General features: G+C 35.3%; 1 protein-coding gene across 1 annotated transcript in view; it reads right to left on the reverse strand.

Annotated features, from left to right (window-relative positions):
• CNTLN (centlein) overlaps positions 1 to 21,906 on the reverse strand; it is a 174,571-nt gene that overhangs the window by 8,012 nt on the left and 144,653 nt on the right. The window contains 2 exon segments of the mRNA XM_054289514.1: positions 7,362 to 7,441; positions 8,725 to 8,938. Of these exon segments, the coding sequence (XP_054145489.1) occupies positions 7,362 to 7,441; positions 8,725 to 8,938 (294 nt within the window).

Genomic DNA, 21,906 nt, shown 5'->3' on the forward strand with positions numbered 1-21,906 from the left:
ACAACAAAAACCCCAAAAAACCAAGAACAAAACCCCAAAACAAAACAAACAAAACCACAAAAAAATCTCTCAAAGCAAAGTAAAATCCCAAACCTCCAACTGCATTAACTGGAATATGACACAAATGTCTGCTTCTCTAAAACATGATACCAAAAAATTGTAGTGACGTATGTACAGAGAAAAATTAAAACCTCTTTTAACTTCTCTGATATAAAAGATGCATTTGCACAAGCAATGCCTTCAAAGGAGATTTGGTATATTTTTCAGTGTCATCACTTTAACGCTTAAAGAGGTTTTCTTTCAAAGTCTTGGTATATCAGTGCACTGTTTGCTGGGAAGCATTTTTAGAGGTGGTACAGAAGAGTGGTCGTGGCAGGTCCATCCTGAGGGGCCAGTGCTGTGCCAGAGGAGAACAGGACAGTTTCCCTACACTGTTGAAAAGTCTCTATCAACTTCACAGAACTCTGTCAGCTTCCTGGACACATGGTGAGACAGTGGTAAGTGAGGGGTCACTACTACACCAAAAGTAACAGCTCATTCAGGAGGAGAGATAATTTTACATTATAAAGCCACCAGAAATGAATAAGGTAAAATGTAGTAGCTGGTGAAACAAGCTGCTGGCCAATCATCATTTTCTGTTTTTCACAACTTTAGTTCAAAACAACACTTTTCCATCTAGATCTCCTGTCTAGTTCCACACTTCAGTATTGCTGCTCTAGTTTCATTTTTTCACTTCTCTATGCCATCTGAAAGAGAAAATTGTATGGTCCTTACTCCAGATAGAGTAGTGCTCGTTTCCTAAATAGACATGAATTGAAAATTATAAAAGAAACAAATAAAAAATGCAGATATACAGCACATCAAATACAAAATGTAACATTTGAACTGATATACAGACACAAATCTATATACTGATACTTATAATTGCTAACAAGTCAAAAAAAACATCTAAAAAAGGAAAATATTGTTAATAGAAGGCATGTACTGTGAAGAGATAAAATAGTATCCTAAGTGCTGCTCAACAGTCACTTTATAGTTATAGAGAAAGGACAACAATATGTATTATTTCCTTTTTCTACAGGGAAGGGGATTTTCAAGGGCTGGTGCTTGCTGGCCAGACATGCCTCCATCTGTCATAAATAACTTATGTGTATAGTAAGACATTTCTAGAAGACACCTACACCTGCCAGCTTTCTCCTGTGTGCTATTGTGATGACTTTTTGGGGAATAGAGGGCTTAAATTCACTGATCACAAATCTATTTGGTTTAATATAAAACATAATCTTCTCTGAAATTCTCTGACACTTGCTACTATGCTTTAAAAACACTGACTCCAGCATCCTGTTCACTCTAATTTCTCTCCCTTTTTTTCTAGGTATGTTTAGGACAAGAACACTGTGTCATTATCTCAAAGTCTCTAATTCTTCTTGCCTACCTTGACTACATCCATTTCTGATACATTTCACCTCCTTAATGCCATGCCTGAGATGAATGGCTTTTTATTGATGTCTCTGGATTGTATCGTTCTAAGTACATTTTACTTGCTGCTCACTACTCTCTGTGTCTCCCATGTCATAGCAAAGTGATCTTTCAGGAACTCTTGCCATTGAAGTGATTCATTTAAATCAAGAGGATTTGAAAGTGGAACATTATGTCATTCTTTCAATATTTGTTGGTTTCAGAGAAAGTGCTGTATGTTTCTCTCTGGTTTTCTTTTCTTGCAGACACCCAGAACTGGATGATCTCTACAATCTTAATCTTTAATAGAAGCTTGTCAGATTTACTTTTAATGATGGGTCTGTAACTATCCTGGGAAACCTCCCTTTGCATTTCTCTCCAGATCTTCACAACCATTGAAGTAATCTCTTCTCTAAAGCATTCATCCCAGCTTCAAAACCTGCCATATGTGCTTGGGGAAGGCTTTGCAAGTTCAGGGAGTGATAAGCGCACGCCTAAGGAGTGAAAGCTTGTTTTTACCACTGATCGTGAGATATTTTAGTACAGAATGATACTTTCAGATTTTTTACAATTATCTGTGCCACAACCCACTTAACATTAATTGTGGTGATCCGCAATCCATACATTATGGTAGGCTTTAACAGAACTAGTATTTAATTGATCTGTAAGATTTCACAACATCTGAATGTGCAAACTACATCTGGAATAGAAGAATTTTATTTATTTGACTTCCCAGATTGACAAATTTCTTCTTTATAGTAGGAACACATATGAGTGAAAGGCATATTGCTTACACAACCCATCAGCCAGATATCTGGGTGTATGGATAAATGGAAGGTAATGTGATCCTAAAGAGTCAGAAATAGTGACAGTTAATTCTCCTTCTCTCACCTATTTATTCCAACTCTAAATTTTCTTCTTTTGGAGATCCCTTCTGTAGAAAAACAAACTAGTAATATTTATTGACCTTAAACCACATGACTTAGTCTCTGTCAGCACAAGTGCATAAATATAGACCAGTCTGCCAGTGGAAAGTATTATAATGAATGGAAGGCAATGTTTTTTTTCTAATGAGACACAGAATCTCCATTTGCAGAGTGTAGCATAACTTCGGCTTCTGTTTCACAAACTCTAAAATGTGTTAGCATAAATGTAAAAGTATTTAGGTTTTGGAATATACAAATTAGTGGTTACAACTATTTTACACCTTCCCATATGGATCATCAGTACAATACATTTTTCCCAACAAATACTCTTCAAACACACTGCAGAGCTGCCTTAGATTGAATTAAGTGAACAACAAAAAATAATATGAAATAAAACTAGGCGCTAGAACTAGTAATTAAAATATCCTAAAATAACGAAAAAATAAAGTCAAAATTAAAAAAAAAAAAAGAGAGAGAAATGCTTCACTTTATTGTTGTTGTCTTACTCTTTGCTCTTATTCTGCTTCATGGTGGCTGCATATACATCATTATATAAATACATATATGCCTTTTATCATGAGTGACCAAGCCAATTTCTCCTTGTTTTCAGTTTAGGATGAGTAATATAATAGAGGTATTCAGGTTTTTTCATCTGATAAAACATAGATTTATGCCATAATGCATTGTCAGTGCACAGGACTAGGCTCTTATTCTCATAATGAGAAGCAAATCATGACCTGGTATCGGTGCTACTGGTGCCCAGAATGTGGTTCAGACTGGTGCTGCTTTTTGAGGTGCAGGTACTTGAAAGCCCTGGTGATGGTGTCAGTGTTGATTGTGCACAGGTGTTTGTACATGGGTGAATCCTCATTTCTGGATCTGAGCTGTTGAACAGCACACACAGACTGCAGAGAGACTAATGAAGGTAGAGCAGGCGAGTTACAAGCCAAGAAATTTGGAAGGAAACAACTGTGGCCATTAATGTCCTTCCCAGATGACAGCAACAGCAACATGCCCTTAGAAGCCAGTGCAAATCCTAAAAAGGTATTGGGGAAAATCCTTAATGATGATTAGTGAATACATTGTTCTAAACCCTATTCTAGAGATCTGTTTCACAGAGAGTGTCGACAGAATAGAGGAAAAGGGAGCCTTTCTAGAGGTTTTAACTATTGGAATATGACTTTCAGACCCATAATGAAGTCATGTGAGGAAAGATTTTAGTAGGCAGCTTTGTTAGTGCGATATGTCATATCCCAAGGAGTGTATGAAGACGGAGGAAAGGCAAGTGCTGCTGTAAAAACTTAGACAGATGATTTGTATTTTATTAAAAAATAATTCTTGGAGACTTCAGGCATTAATGTGGAATACTGGGCTACCATGCTGTACTCACACACAAAATTATTAACAGATTTTTCTGAGACCGTGTGCCTTACAATAAGTCACAGTAAGTGAAAGCCAAGGGTAGTATAAGAAATCATGTTTAAGTTACATGAGAAGAAGTCATCCTCTTGGTTTAGCCATAAGTTTCCTATGATGGGAAAAAGCTAGAAAGATTGCTTTTGTTTGAGTTTTAGGGGGATTGTTTATGATTATAAGAAGAGAGTGCTACTATGAAGAGCCTGGCTCAATTAATAAGACATACACACTCAGATGTGAGGGATAAAGGGGGTAAAAGCCTCATCACTTGCCTTACAGGATGTAAATACACATGCATGTTGAGATAACCATACTTATTCCCCCCTAAATAATATAAACCACTAAAAGCTTAAACATCTATAACTTGAGACTCCTCCCAAGTCCAACCAGTTATGTATAATTAGTCTGATGCCTCTACCCATGTGCAGGTATCAGGTATTTTTGTGCAGTTGTGTGAAAACTCTCCACATACAACTTCTTCACAGGCCAGAGAACCTTTTACTTTTATCCCAGTGTCAGTTATTGAGATGATTTATTTTTATTCTTTCATTCTTTAGTGAGAACAATCTAGAGTGTTACTGTATAAATACAGAGACAATAGAAAAAAAACTTCTTGGCCATTCAAGATGTAGATTTAGACAAGAAGTAATTTTTACCAGCTCTGCAGAGTTTATAATATGACTGCATTTTCCTATTATATGATTCTTGTTTACATAATAACATCACTATGCAGAGATGTCTCTTTCAAATCATAAGCCTCTTAGTAGTAGTCTGGTTTCTTGACATAGCAGTTGATAAAACAAGGACACAGACTGGTATCTGTGAGTTTCAGGAACACAAGAGTATTTGTCACTAAAATATTAATAATCTTGTAAAGCTGACAGATATGAGACTTTTCCAAGTCATAAGAGTATGGAAAATAAAGGTACAGATGAAGTGAAAACAGATTTGTGGCATCCTTTATCATCACACTTAGGGGAACCTATAAAATGACAGTAAAAAGCAAGGAGTGCTTCACTCAGTCCCCCCCCAAAATTCTAGAGCAGCAGTAAAATGGTGTATGTCAGTAATAAAAATAAAATGTCTATGACATTTTAAATGTTATCGTACTGTCACAGTAGAATAAAATTAGCTTGAAGAATGATCTAAAGGGATATGATGCAGTTCATTATGTATAACAGCAATAGCAGCAGTTTCCCAGTGTTCATAAAGGTTTCTCCATTAAATTTACCTCCAGTCAATAATTAGGAGTCCACAAATAAACCTAGGCAATTAAATCAATACTGCTGGGCAATTATGTTTCAAAGTCCTGGCTCAATGGCACAAAAAGACACTATATCAAACTGCAATATTAAGTGATCTGATGCAATTTTCCACTGAACGTTTACTCAGAAAAACAGAAAAGAGCAATCCTGCATCTTTGTTCAAGATGCAAATGGCTAGCACAGTTTGCCAACATGTAACACTTAGCAGGCAGTTGGTTATGAGCAAAACCCTGCAGAAAGCTTACATTTCACCATGGGCTTTATTAGTTTGCTGATCAGAAATATTACCAAATCTTACTAGAAGAAACCACAACCAAACTCTGCAGGATGTGAGTAAAGCATTTTAAAGGGCACAGAGCTGTTCCATGAGCCGCTTTCAAATACAGATGAAGAAATCTTAACTGTTTCCATCTACATGCCTTAGCATGGACAGAAATGAAAAGCAGAGCTGGCTGCTCCCCAAAACCACTATAACCCTCTTGCAATTCTAAAAATGGTCTGCTTGCCAAAAATTACTTCTACCCTCAGTGTTTCTTCTGAGGAACCCCACAAGATGGAGCAAAAATCACAGAAAATCGCTATTAACTTGTACACAAATGTATGTGGCTAAGAACAATGAGGTCTTCTATCCTTATATAACATTTGCAATCTTAATATACCTGGTTTCATTCAACAATTCCTTCACTCTCCATCCCCTGCTTTTTGCTGTCTGTCTATAGCAGATGAAGAAAAGTGATAAAATTCTGCTTCATATTTTTTAGCAATTTACCAAATAACAATGAAAAACAGAACAAGAAGTCTTCATTGTATTCCATGGATCTGATTCATGTTTTGGAGCCTGTAATATGAACAGGATATTGAAGTTTATATATATTTTTTTAAATTCTTAAAATGAAGGCAATAAAGTGAATATAAATAACTGTGCTTTTAATGCTGAGTTTCACATAGCATTATGAGGTTTAATTAAAATGCCAGTTTTTTTGACAAAGCCAGTAAAAGCACACTGATATTTCTATTTCCTCTGCTGCAGCAATTAAGCAGTCTTCACGGTAGTAAGTTTTGATAATGAAAGGAAAACCTGTCATTTTTTAAAAATCTGGTCACAGGATACAATCTCAACACAAAAGTTACTGATGGTTAAATACATAAGTCTGATGTGTGTGTTTCTTTAAAATGGCTTTCAAAATATTTTCAATCATTCGCATTCTTAACTGATACCAACTACATCACTAACGGACCCATGCTAGTGAATATGCATTATGCACTGGATTTACAAATCAAGTGTTATTTCTTCCCAGACATCAACTGCCCATCATTTAAATAAAAGAGAAAACTAAAAATGTAGCAGAAAAGTTTTAAGAGTCAGGGTATGTTTTCAGTGATGTCCAAACAAAAGCTGACTATGGGTAGAAAAGCTGGGCTCTCACCTGCCAATAAACTGCCCTTGATCACTTACAAGAGGGGAGCATCCCAGCAGACTCTGTGTGTATTAAAAAAAAAGACTTGAAAGAGAAGAAAAAGTATCACACAGGTCACAGCAGCAGTCTCAATGGACCCCTCAGGGATTTCTGCTAGTCTCAGACTTGTCATCCTCTATGCAGCTTTCCTCTCTGCCCAGAAAATGTCGATAGGAAAATGTTTGAGGGGCCTCTGGTGGAAATTTTTTCATTCTTTCTGCATTGACAGGATGCCAAATCAATATTTACTTCCCACTAACAAGCTGCTCGAGGTCTCAGTAGAAAATATTGTAGAGAATGCGAGAAGACACGATAATAAACAGCTGTCTGGCTATGAGGAAAACATGAATTGACTGGAAACAGGTCCACAGTAAAAGGTCACAGAAACCCATGAACTCCTCAGGTGTCCATAACAACTAGTAACTTTAAAGGCACATTAAAAAAAGTCTCTTTTTCCTAAGAGGCATGAGAGAACAGATCATTTTCACTCTAGCAAGCATTATACAGTGTTTCAATAATTCAATTAACACATTTGCCAAAATCTGCGCTGGTTTTCGCCAGCATTGTTTTACTGGTTATGTTAGCTTAAGTTAGCTGTTAAATTAGCTATCACAAATCCTTGATTAACATATCTTGAGTTTTACACAGTAACTCTGATTTTAAGAGAAATACAAAGGGAATGCTACAAAACAAGGATTTCACATTGCTCATCACAGTATACTTTGAGACCATCAACAGCACCATAATTACAAATACAATGTATTAATTACAACCTAAAATGTTGTAGCTAATCAGAGCAGAAAATTATAATTCATTGTGGGATTATATAAATTGAGCACCTGTGCTTCAAGAAGTTTCTGTATGCGCTGTAGCCATTTTTTATTTTTTTCAAATTCCATTTTTCCATTTCTGCTGTTTCCTAAAAACATAAAAACATTAGGAGCAATAAAGGAAATGTGTAACTGGGTATACACTAAATATAGAGCATGTGGAAGTCGGAATCACATTTGCAAAATTAGTTATCTGAAGCATACTCATCAAGTATCAGTGCTCTATTAAATTTTTAAACCTACCCTTGTCTGTGCATGCCTCTAGAAATGTGCATAGCATGTTCTTTTCATATGAATATACTGGTGTATGTGTGATCTATGTCTAAATTGTATGAGTTCTAGATAAAGGTGCCTAAGTCTATGCTCTGATAGATAGAATATGTAGTGTATGTGTAGTGTAAATTCATCTCCTGTCTAACAAATTTGTTTTATATTTATAGTTAAGTATGTTTATGTGTTTTACACATATATTCACAGTGACTATAACAAAAAAGATACAGGATGTAGAAATTACTCTGAGAATGAGATAAGCATGGAACAGCTCTGTCAAAGTGAATCACTTTATAGGGTTGTATAAATGTTAGTAAACAAAGCAGGAATCAGCCCATTTTATTTGTATTCATGAGTGTAATCCCTATCAGTGCATATACATACCATGCACAGTTGTTTCACCAACAGGAAAGCTTCCTTTTTGTGGCCTCTTTAATATAAAGCTCCAACAAGGCTAAATCTAAGTCATCACCAGAGTACCCTTACAGGCCAATAATGGCCAGCTCCTAGACACTTGCTAAGGTACCTGCACAGGATTTTCATATATTATTGGATCAGGACTAAACAAATCTGGATAAGAAATCCCATCACTGCATCTATTTAATAGAGTGATTTGATGAAACACTATCAAATATTTCATAGCAAAATGTATGATAGAATCAACAAAAAAGGCTATGAATTCACCCAGAAACCATCTGTCTACCAGAAATACCTGTAATAGGTATCACAATTCAGAGAGGAAGTATCAACAAAATCAATCTGGCACAGCAAGACATACATTCTAATTCTGTTTCCTTTAATGCTGAAGTCTATTTAAAACATACAATCTTGCCAAATAGCCTCACAAAAGAGGAAAATACTGAATAATATCTCTACATACATATGCTCAAAGCAGTTATGTGTATATTTATGTATGCTCTAAGTCTTGCCACTTTACAAATCTCTAACCTGACCTTTTCATTTAGATTAAACCCTTCTTGATTTCTGTACTGTATCTTGCACAATGAAATTTCAGTCTTTACCTGCAAATCCTTTTCTTCAAGGAGGGATATAGTCAGCATCTCCTCATCTATGCCTTTTTTACTGAAGTCCTTAAAATAACTTACCTCATCATCTCCTTCTTGTAGTATTTCATAAAGATCAGTTGTTGAAACATTAAGGATAGACGCTAATTGAATACTCTCTTGGAAAAGACACTTTTTGCATGCTTTCATTTCTCCCTTTTTTTTTTTTGCCAGTTTAATTTTTGTTCTCAGCTATTGTCCACTGTGATGTAACTCTCTGGTTAGTTTTTAGAAGGCATAAGCAAAAAAATACTGTCATATTTTAATAGTGCAAATAAGATGGAAAACCAGTATCATTTAGACTAAGCTCCTTTAGATGGGAATTATCTTCATTCTGTGTTATTTGTTCAACAGGATATGTGCTGGATTTATTTGTTCAACAGGATATGTGCTGGAATATTAAACAACATGCTGCTTAAAACAAAAAATATGAATTAATACAGTAAGCCAAAAATGTTCTTAAATGTACATACTGTTTTGGTATGTCTTTAGCAAAGTAATTATTCTTATAATGCCATCATTAGTAAGAAAAAGCAACTTCCACAGAATCAAAATCCTTTTCTGACACAGTCTAACAGAAATGTTCTTGAAATAAGAACATAAGTGTCAGGCTTCATTGTGGTCAAATAGGGATTTATTTTTTTTAAAAGCTTATTGATATTCTCTGCATGCAGAAGCACCAGTACACCTCTTTATTCAAAATCTGAAATTTGTTTCCCACCAGGAGAGAGTTATTCAAAATTGTCCTGGCTACCAAGCTCCTATCTTATCTATTTCTTAGATTCTTTGGTTTAATGAAATTAAACTAAATATCAGCGTAATTAATCAGTTTTATAAATGAAGCAATTTTGGTTTAATATTTATGTAACTATGACAAAAAGATTTCATCAAAAGCTGAACATGACAATTTTATTTAAAAATTGTTGACTAACAAACAAGAGTACTAATCCATTTTCAGAAGATCCTCCTAAAATATTCAACTGCCATGACTCAAGTAGAGCCATGATGGTCAACACAAACACCTTGGCTGAGCTGAAAATGAGCAAAGAAGATTTTCTTTTGATCATCCTAGTGAAGCTCATCTTATTAAGATACATCTCAACAGTAGCTGATCAGATCCTCAAAATTCGTATCATACAGAATACCTTCATCTCATAAAAACTGACTACAGGATAATGAAGCCTGTTTACTGGCATTTTGGGTAAAGTATTTTACAGCCTCTAGTGTATTTGAAACAGTTATTAGAGAGTATTTGCTAACACATTTCAACAAAGGCGCAGCAGACTCATCCAATTCCAAGATTTTTTCTTCCTACCACTTCCCAACTTAACATTTTTCTGTACTTAATAAAATTTAATTATTAAAAATAAAAACATCCTGCCACAAATCTGGGAAGAGAAGGTACAGTGAAATTTGTCCAATTTTCTTATTCAAGTGTGGGTCCCTTCATCCACAGAATTTCCAACAAACTATTTTGGACATAAAGCTATCTGCAAGTGCAGAGCTGAGAGGAATGAAGAAACTTGAAGTGTAATGGGCAGGGACCTAGAGCAACTTGAACTAAGCTCACAGAAGGAAATAGACTAAGAGAAGAGGGAGCCCCCCCAGGAAAAGCACACACTATGAAAAACAATACAGTTAAATCGCATGTTTTTGTAGCATTTGAAATGGTCTAAGAGTAAATTTGCTCTTGCAACATATAGGAGATGTATTTGACAATGGAAAAATAAGTTCAACCATACTTTTTCAATCAAATTGAATCAGCTTCCCATGTTTTAAAAAGACATCTCTCTCAGGCATAACTGATCACTCTAGAACATGCACATGTGTAACCTGATGCAAAGAGGAAATGTAAATTAAAGGAGCAAAATAGCAAAAAAATTACCTGCAAAGCTACTTGGAAAGGCTACACAAAACAACAAAAACCAAAACCAAAAACAAACAAAAAACCCCATGATAATAAACAATGTTAAACATTTGTTCGAATGCCTTAGAAAACACAGAAACATTGCCAGGCAACAGCCATTTGACATTAGTACATAAATGTTATTGGTGTATCCAAATTCCAAAAGAAGTTAATGATGAATGAACAAGCTGATAGCAACAGTGGAACTCAGAAACTGCAACTTCAGTGTGATTGGCTTTTAGCCCATGGTTCCAGAAATGAAGGTGCCAGAAAGAAAGGTATCAGAAAGACATGGAAGAATTTATAGCATCAATTTTTAAAAAAGAAATAAAAAATTGAAAAAAAAATTAAGAAAAGAAAAAAGAAAAACCAAGTTTAAACAAAAATCTTAGAAAGAGAAAATTACAACAAATAGATTTTAATATGCAAGTATATACTTTATATATAATCACAGCAAATCATTCATATGGAGGACTTGCATTTCAATTTCTCTTACCCTTGAGCAGTTCAAATACACTAAAGCATATGCAAAGCACAAAGCATATGTGAAAAATAAGGCTACTTTATGGACTTTAAAACTGGACTCTGAGAGACTAGCTATTTTTGAACCTCCCTCCTTCATGTTATTGATATAATGTTTTGATATAAATTTTATCACAAAATAAGTGCCTTGAAATTTATAGTTTTCCTATGATTTTAAGTTGCTTTTTCTTCTGTTATTTTCTCAACCTTCATATGCTAATGTATTCATGTGCTAAATTGTTTACTTATTAGTGATTTAATTCATATGTCAGTTCATGCACCAATACAGATATGTTCAGTCTCAAGCCACACAGCTTTTAGAAACTGAAAGACCCATTTCCAAACTCAAAAGTACAGACTCAAGAGTTAAGCAACCCAGGTTTTGCTGATGAGTGTACTGAAGGCAGTACAACATTGTTCTGTGATTAAGAATTTGATCCAATGCATTCTGGAGCTAGGTGTAGGATTTTGAACGAAAACATTTCCCTCTGTGTATTACAAAATTGTTTATTTTTAAACTAATAAGCATACATAGGTGATGCAAGGTACCTAAAATGAAATCAGTGCAGCACATGACTTCTTTACTACACTGATTTGTAACAATGCCTTTATTAGTACCAGTAACACTAGGATTTGAGATTTTATCTTTGTTTTTTTTTCTTTTGCCATCAAATGTATAGGATATTTTGTTAGGAAAGCCATTTTCCTAACTCAGATGTTACTATCAGAGTTAGTCCTGCGGGACACACTTTGCTGCTACCAGCCAACTAGAATAGGAATTCTTGATTAATTCCTGAAACGAATCTATACCATTTCTTGTCAGACCAGTGCAACTATTCCTGATCTGACAAGAAAAAAAGAAGCTTAAAATTCTAACAAAATTACCTTAAGATTCCTAGTCCTTTTTAATCATTACAATTGTTGAGTTACCAACCAACTCCATATATTTCCTATAATAAACATTACAGATGTTGGGTTACAAATAATTCTGAGATATCTCCATTACAAACCTTTTTACTTTATTTTCACTTCCTCAAATACTCATTCTTAAGAATATATTGTTTTCAAATATGGCCTCAGCATGTAATCACTTCTTAGCACTGCATCTTTTGCCAGTTTTGAGATGTATAAAGACAAAGGTCTTCTTTCAATTAGAAGGTCATATTTAATTAAACACTCAAAGAAGCCTTGGTGGCACAAACACCCTGACAGCACACTATTAATAAGGCCTTCGCATCCCAAAACAGTGACACTCACACTGACACTCGTTGATCCTGGAATTAACACAACTTGATCAATGGCCTTAAGTAATGTTGTATGACCAAGGCAAGGCCAAAAATTTTTCCTGTAATTACCATGTTAATTTGTATACTATTATTGTTTGTAGCATAATAAAACTTAATGGTCCCAAGACAATTTCTGACACTAGCTAGCACTGTACCTATATATAGCCAGATTTCAGTCCTGAACTGGTGCAGATCTCATGTCAGAGGCCATGGCTCATGAGTCATGGATAATTTAAAGCTTTACTGTGTTTTGTACTATAGTAATAAGAGTGTGCTGCATCTGACTGAGATCACAGAATCATCAAAGTTGGAAGAGACCTTCAGCATCACCTAGTCTTCAACCACAGTGGCCAAATCAAGGTTCAGTTTAGCTTTGGCCCTTCTAATTTTCTCCCCACATACTTGACAACATCTTTGTATTTCCCCCAAAATTACCTGTTCATCTTTCCAGAGATGCTACACTCGAACTTTTTGTCACAAGTTCGAGCCTAAGGTCTCTGTTAAACCAGACCAGTATTTTTCCTGCTGGCTTCCTCCAGCACAAATGGAGATGTAGTTAATTGTCTTTCAACAGCTTCTAAGGTGCAGTGTTTGGGATTTGTAACTAAATCAGTGCTGCTAACATACCAGCCATTGCTAAGTAGCACTGGCACAGTGTCAGGGTCTCCTGTTTCTCATACTGTCACCTCAGCAAGTGGGCTGGGGATGCAGAAAATGTAGGGAGGGAACGCAGCTGGGATGGACAACTGGTCCCAAATGACCAAATGGGCATTTCCCACATACACCACGTAACAATAAAATCTAAGGGAGATGGTGATTTGTCTGCTCAGAGACTGGCTAGGTATTGATCTACGTTCCTTGGGGGATTTATTCTCCTGTTTTTCCTTCATTAAACTGTCCGTACCAACACACAAGTACACAGGTTTTCTCACTTTTGCTCATTCTGTTCTTTTCCCAGTCCTCCTGGGGCAAGGGAGCAGCCCCTGTCAACAAAGAACTGTGTGGTGTTTAGCTGCTGGCCAACCAATACAGCTGCTAGTCAACCAACCACAAATGCATAGAAGAATATAATATACAGAACTATTTCATATGTAGCATTGCATGTGTAGTTCAATACAGAGATGTCCTTAGATACAAGAAATGTGTTCTTAGAAACTCACTTGTTTTGCACATTAGAAAAGTATATGGATGTGGTTCAAAGCATTAAACCAAAAACGAAGTGGAAAACCTTTTCTGAAAAAAAAGTTAGTTTCCTAAAAAGTCAAAAGCATTATGAAGATGTCTGTGAATAATAAGAAAAATTTCAGAGAACTGAACACTGAGCTCAAAGAACTCTACTTTTGTGGTAGAATATTTATTGCTGGCCGAAAGTTGGGCCAGATCCTAATGCTGCAAAAAGGCTGACAAATATTACAGCCCCAAATGCCTCATAATCAACAAAACAAAACAGAATGAATTGACAAAATTACACAAAGAGATTAGGTCATAAACCATTTCAGCAGCTGAAATAAGCATTAAATGAAAGTATAGTTATTTGTCCCTTATTCTCTGACTAAAAATTGCTTTTAAAATACTTTCTGTAGTAATGTTTAAACTGATATCACAGCATGACTGAAAACTCTTCTATAGGGACTTAATTTTTTAAAAGATGTTATTTAATATATTAAATATATTTACGTTATTTAAATTCATTCACTTGAAAAAACTACACCTTCTAGGCATAACCTTTTTTTATCAGAAAAGGGATAAGACAAGACACGACACAAAAACAGACCACTACAATGGACTTGTTTTGCTTAGGGCTATAACATGTAGCATTCTGACCCAAGGGAAGGAGAAAGCCTCAGTTGGTTGATTTAATTCTTATGATTCTCACAGATCACATTTCAGTTTTAGAGACTCAGCAGATGCCCTGTAAGTAAAGATGTAGAGGACAAACAAATTTTCCCCAAGTTTAGTCTTCAACATACATACCAATCTTCACCAAGTTTAGTATTCAAACTTCTGGGGCAAATTAAAGTGGCAATAACATTATTTTACCAATGTCACACAGGTCACATTTATAAGGTGATGGGTTGGTTTTATTTACCTGTCTACAGTCACAGTTTCTGCTGTGGTTCCAGAATTTATTAAGATACAGGTTCAAACATGATGTGTCTCATAGTTTTATGTACTTGGAGGAATTATTATCTTTTCCATTGAGAATAAAATAAACAAACAATACATTGAATTTGTTAAACACCCCCAAAATAAAAAAGATAATTAAAGAGAATTTCAAGAGAATTTAAGATAATTTAGTCATTTTAGAGAATGTTAGTGTGATACCTAAGAGCTAACAGAGATGCAAAGTTTCAAAGGCTAATTCAATAACTATCTGAAAGGAAGAAACACATCCTCTAAAGCTAGATATCAGAACAATATATATGATTTAAATTAAACAGTCTTACGTTGATTGGCACTGAGAATGGTGCTCAGAACTTCACAGAGATAAGTGGAAGATGAAAACACACATGGCCTGGAAGAACTGCCTCACCTAATGGCCTGAAACAGTTGCAATATACATAAATATAGAGAAATTGCAGTCTGAATGTAAAAAAATAATGTGATATCGCAGTTGTAACTACAACCTGATTTTCCATGATTTCCTGATTTTTCAACTAACACAGGTAAACTTGAACACACATGAGCATAACTAAGATTCTAACAGGCAAGATCTGAAAGATTCATTTAAGTAATTTAAAATATTATCATTCTCTTCTATTCTAGCAGCAAAAGCTATCTCCAGTTTTCAGTTCAACATCCTAGCCTGGCCCTGCCTTCTCTGTGGCTCTGAACTAGAAAAGGTGAATTCTGTAACACCCCAAACCACACATCTGAGGAAGTGTACACAGATTTGCACAGTATTTCTTTCTCAACTACTAAAGCTAAACCCAGTGTGGCTTTTCTGAAAATCCTTCAAGTTATACACTATAAAAAGGGCTTGACAATTTCAGTATTTGCTTACAAAACTTGGCACTTAGTACTGAAGACCCCAAAAATCAAGTTAAAATGCAATAAGCATAATAAGATACAGTGACAGGAATTAGTAATTGCGTTGCATAAAATTTGATAATCTGATCCCTATCAATGGCACGATTTGAATTTGTAAAACCATGCTGGCCTGAATTGTGCTATTCCTACTTGCCATTAGGGGTGGAAGTCTTCCTTGGCTGGCTCCCCATTTCTCCAAAATACCTCATCCTACACACTCAAGCAAAATACCATTTTTTCTAGGTTGAAAACAATTAAAAACAAATGGTTTCTTTATAAGCATATATTTCTGAGTACAAAATTGAGAACGCTCTTTGGACTGCATTTGCTTAACCATCTCAAGGTGCAGGAAACCATAGGGAAGAATACTGAAAATATTTCAACCTGTATTTGACCTTATAAGAAAAGGAAATGGAATATATCATGTAATGTTCTAAAAAAATTAATTTTTTTACAAATACATAGACAAGTGACTCAAGTCATGGACAGTTTTAATTTTAGATTGTCTTCAAAACAAGGCACATTTAAACAAAGATACAGCAATGGACTTACTATGGCCAATTACAAAATAGTTTGTATTTCAGTAGAAAATATACCATACATTCTTTATGGTACATTTACATGTTTCAAAATTCCCTGTGTGAATAAAAATTAAGGGGCTTTGTATTACTGATCAGCTTTTTCTCTTTTTGTTTTCTAATCCTCTCTTGAGAACTGCTTAGCTATCATATTTTATGCATCTGAAAAATCTGCTTTTTTCATTAAATTCTTTGCAATACCTTTAAGTAGGATTTATTGCACATTATTTATAATACACACAGCAGGTACCTACTGATATGACAGACCTATGGTCATTTATAATTTTACAGCTTTACAATTATCTAATCTCTCCTGTACATTAAGCTTTAGGACTGTCCAAAACTTGAACTGTAGACCCAAATGTTTTCAGACTCTTGCTGGTTGTTAAGTATCAGCAAACACCCCATAGTTTTCATTGTACTGTTGCTAGATTTTCAGCACAATTACCATGTTTTGTGTCCTATAACACAGAAAAAATATAGTTTTCTTTATAGCAGAGAATGAGTTGAAATATATATAATCAGCATGGGATGATATGCACAATATTTGTGTCAAAATATATTGGTTTCTACAATTCTATTTATATGGAATGGGCAATAATAATAATTTAAAGTCCTATTTAGTTCAGCATTTAAGTACTACCTCATTTATATTAATTTTTTGCCTGCTGTAAATTCTTTGGTTTCAACAGAATTTCTTCTGATTTACACAGGTACTAGCAAAACTACCATCATTCCTTTAAAACTTCATATATTAACAGTTATTTACACAGAGGGGGAAAAAAAAGGCACTGACAGAAATTAGAGCTTCACACATGTGTAGCAAGAGATGCCTTGGATCTTAGGGAGTTTATTATCTTGAACAGTTAGGGCAGACAAAGTCAGCACAGTTGTACCAGATGCAGCAAACAAAGATATTCAGGGCAGACCAAGAAATGCTGAGGTGAAGCAACACTCCAAAGGTCACACAGCAGGTCAGTGACCAAGATGTGAAGAACACCATGATTTTCTGACACTCAGCTCAGTGCCTAAGCTTACGCTGTCTTTCTGCAGAAACGCACAAAAAGCCTAAGAACTGTAAATCAGATACTCTGTGTAAGAACACTGTACTGCTGAAAAAAATGTGTCTGAAACCCAACTTAAGAGGTCATCTCTGGCATTACTTAGATGTTTAAAAATTCCCATAAAACTTACCAACTGTGTTTTCTCAGAATACTGCAATATATTGGGTTTGTTAATGATTCTGTCTTCCTAGAACTCTTCCAACTTTTCTGTAGCCCTTTTGGCAAGTGCCTTGGGGAATCCCCTTAACTCCCAGCTTCCTAAGTTACTGTGGGCACTTCACAAGACCCTCTATATGAATGAGTGCTTTATGTTCTCCCCGCTTCAGCTCTCTTTCTTAGCAATTTGATTGACATACATTAAACAATTATTTCTGCAAGAACTCTTACATAAATCATTTTTACCTCCTTTCCAAGTTTTTCTAGTTTTCTTGGTTTTTTGCCAAAAAGGGTTTCTAATCACTTCAAGCCTAGAGCCTGTAGTATGTACTCATGTGTCCACCCCTGAAGTCTTCCAATCATTCCTTTTTCCAGTCAACATTGTTTCTGTCTTTCAGACCCCAAACTGGCCATTTTCTTTAAACAAAGCACCTTTCTAGGTCCAGCGGAGAATTGAGTAAGAACTTTAAAAAGAAGTCTCTCCAATCCGTTTAAAGAAATCCCAGACGGATCTAGACACTTCCAGGAAGTGCAGTACAGAGTCTCCAAGCAGCACCCAGATGATCCAGCTGATCCTGTTTCAATCCCATTCTCCGCTGAACTTACTCCAGTTTTTAGTTTTTTTATTGAGGCACAAATGGAATTTTTTTGAAGATCAATGGAAACAGTCTTCAGTTCAACTTTGTTGGATCTGTTCACATGCTATCTACAATTATAGAGTCACGGTCTGTGAAAATGATTCTCTTGCACTCTACGAAGAATGAAAATAGCCCCATTATCAAAAAAATCACCTGTGTATGTCAGATATGCATCTAAACTTTGCATGAGATATACATGCATAGCTACAAAAAACCGACATACCTTATAACTTGGTTATATAGTTGAATCATCTAGATCAACATCCTTAAATTCTTAATACAGAATTAGATAACAAGTAGGATTTATAAACATTCAATATATTTTAAGCTGCATCTGTTATGGTCTTTATCTATCATAGTCAAAAAAACAAAGTGGAGTGCTATCCTTCGAAGTCTAAAAAGCAAAGAATAAGTAGAGTATGGACATGCTTTTCAACATCTTCCTCTTTATTCTTCCATTTTATTTATCAAGATTTTTTCCATTAAGACATCTACAGTATATGCAGTTCCTGGCACACTGTATGTATCACTAACCATATGCCTCCTATAAACCATAAGAATTCAGCCATTCACTTAATTCATTAAAATTCACAAGGCCTATTATTCTGTTTACAGCCTAATAGATATTCACTGTCACTATTCAGGCCTCTGATTCAATTTGCTTAAATCCCAGATGCAGAGTAATCCTGATGGAGATTAGCTTAATTTATCACCAATTTCTTCTCAGAACCAAGAAAGGTTGATATTTCATAATAAAAGCTGTTTCTACTTTTTTTCTTGAAGTACCATGTACAATGAAGAAGAAGCAATAAATACCTAATTTTTTTTAAAGGTGAGATTTTCTCAGTTACACAAATTTTGCTTTTCATATAGGATGCCATCTTTTAAGGTGTGTATTTTACAGGTAAGACTACTGATTGTCATGGTGGAACATATTCCTGGAATCAAATATTATCATGATTCTGACTGAACACAGGTTGACAGACTTATCATGTACTCCGCACAATACAAAATAATCACTCTGGGTATACTTTTCTAGGTAAAGTGTTGACAGTTTGGAGTGTAATAAATGAAATATACTTATCTTTTGGCTCTCAAGTGTTCTCAGGGGGGAAAATTTTCTAGCAACTTGAAGTCATATTAAAGATGTCCACTTCCAAATCAAAACTGACAGTGCTGATTTATGTGATAATATCTGCTGTTGTTTGCAAAATGTCCCAGTGACTTACTGAAGAAATCATTGTTTGGTCAAACAACACTTCCAAATTGGCACAGTTCAGATACAATTGCATAAAATTCTCAAAATAAACCAGTTTTCATCTGTACAGCATACCATAGTTCTATTTCAACAAAAAGTTAGTCTGTTTTTGCCAATTATTGAGTTTTACAGTTGCTTCTTTTTCAGATACAGAAACAAATTATCATTCTGCATGATTCCACAGGGTTTGAGAATATATTCAGCAACAGCAAAGTTCTTTGAAGAGCATCTCTTGCTGTCCCACTGTAACTGGAGAATTCTGAGAGTCACCTGCAAGGATTTCCTTCCATCTGAAGATTTGACTTTGTGACAGAAAGTAAAGACTGTAGTAATGTACTTGTGATGCTCTCATGTTGTAAACCAACTGAATAAAATAACTGATGAAAACCAACTGAATATTTCCCAAATATTCATGCCTTCCAACCCAATCAGTTATGGCTAATATTTTTGAATAGTTTTGTTTATAGATAAAGAGCAAATAGGACATGATATCTATACAGCCATCCTGAGAAGAATATATTACCTAGCAATGCTCTATTTTGAGCCAACACAGAACAGTTCAAGAGAAAAAGACAAGGATAGTAAATAACCAGAATTTGCCAAATAAGAGGATTTTTTATTATGACTAGTCATTAATTACCAATTGTTTGCAACAGGAAGAAGTTTACATAGCATTCTCAGTTAGCACTGCCACTAAGGGGCAGTCCTGGCACCTCCAGCCTACAACCATGCAAACCTGTCCCTGTTCTGACCTTCTGTGGTACACAAAAGCTGGTGTTGTGGGCTTCTAGAGGGCTAACTGAATTCTCATGAACCAGCTCACAATCAACCCAGAAAATGTCTATGATGACATTTCAAAAATGGAGTAGGGAGGAAGTTGTGTAAGGGCAGAAATGAGGAGAGAGGCTCACTCAGGGGCGTAACTTTTCAACAGAAGCATTAACTTACCTAAACCTGTATTTTGAACTACAAGATAGCAGTGAGGAAATATGCCATGGCAAAACTTATGTCAGTATTCAAGGTAAACAGCAGAAAGGTAATAGAGATCGATATATATCAGGATGTAAGATAAACTGACTGAATGGCAAGTAACTGGCAGAACACCATTTGGCCAAGCTGAGGTGAAAGAAGTCCTCTGATACATGTGGCTGCTGAACATAGATGTATGTCAAAGAAGAGAGTGAGGGGGAAGTGCACCTAGCTTAAGCCCAGCTCTGAGTAGCCGAAATGAGGGCAGCTGTCTTAAGAGGGTGAGTGTAAGATCCCAACTTAGATCCATTAAGCTTGCCAAGTGAACTGCCATGGGTGTTGATTTTGGCAGTCAGTTTTATCAGATGGTTGTACTGGAGACCGATCAAGAACAATGCCAGAACACACCAGATGTGCTCTGCGCTGCAGAGGGTATCCTCAGTGGAAGGCACACAAGTCCCAAATTACAGAGGTAGTATGGAAGTACGAAGTGCACTCAACTGATTTCGAAGCATTCAGCTGCCATCACCTATTTATTACCACCACAGCTGAATATAGATGCCTTATCAAAACAATTCTTCTCAAGGTCAGAAAAGTTCTCATACTCTCATGCTCAGACAGGCATCATCACCACAGATTAATGTGAGTTTTGCTGATGGACAAGTTGAATGGGAGAGATATCACTTCTGAGTCTTGGCTTACAAAAGCCTCTGAGAGAAACATATGGTCACTCAAAGTCTAGAGGAGGATAAAAAAATAGAACATGCCAGAAAACAGAATTCATGCAGGAATTCAGACAGTTTCATAATAAACTAGTATGTTCTACTATATTTTCTATAGAAATCCAGTCAAGCAGTTTAATAGCAATTTTTAAATTTTATCCAATGGCTGTTTTCTGCATGAGTTCTCACAAGTACTACAAACACACAACAAAGAACATTTTGCTCTGGTTGCTGTGCTTCACATAACTGGCAGATCCACCTGAGGATCTGACAGTACATGTTATAGAATATCCTGAGCAATGGTATACCATAAAAATTGAATGTATGATTCAAAGAGAATTTGTGGTGCTGAAGGAAGCAGGGGGTGGGATAAAGACATGAGCTCTAGAAAATGCACCTGAAGTATCATCAGAGCCACCTGATCCCTCTTCCAGGTAGTCTGCATTTTTCTGTAATAAAACTGCTTTATTTGGCCTAGTTGATATATTTAAAGCCCAACTTTCTTTATTAATTCTTAGTCTTGATATATACTACATACAAATTTTATCATGATATGAATTTTGTGAAAATGTTTAATAATCAAGTTTAGTTCTGGTCATTACAGAACTCTAAAAAGCATTTACATTTTATGATTTATTTTTCAGATCGACAGCATGAGCTAATCCATTCAACATACTTTTGCATTTAACATATTTTTGATACTGCACAGGCTATTTTTTTATTCTGGACATCTCCAGATTAAAAAAATAAGTAGTAGGTCAGACATCCTTAAAAAAAGCTATATTAAAACAAATAGTAACCTTCATCAACTGACTTGTACTACTTTCCAGAAAAAAAACAGATTTACTCAATACAGGTTGCTTTCCATAAAGGTACTCTAACAAGTGTAACTATACTCCCATGCTTTAATACTTTAATTTCTTATCAGTCTTTTATTCAGAAATGAGGTCAGATTAATGATCATACAATACTGACTTTTCAGCATATTGACTCAATATTATCATTCTTTTAGACTCTAGGCAGTGTTGCAATATATATGCACTAACTTTGAATACTTATTCAAAATGAACATCAGTAAGAATATTTCTTAA

The sequence above is a fragment of the Melozone crissalis genome, unplaced genomic scaffold, assembly GCF_028551555.1.
Source record: "Melozone crissalis strain CALT ecotype California unplaced genomic scaffold, PUWL_Pcris_2 ptg000005l_1, whole genome shotgun sequence".
Classification (NCBI taxonomy): Eukaryota; Metazoa; Chordata; class Aves; order Passeriformes; family Passerellidae; genus Melozone; species Melozone crissalis.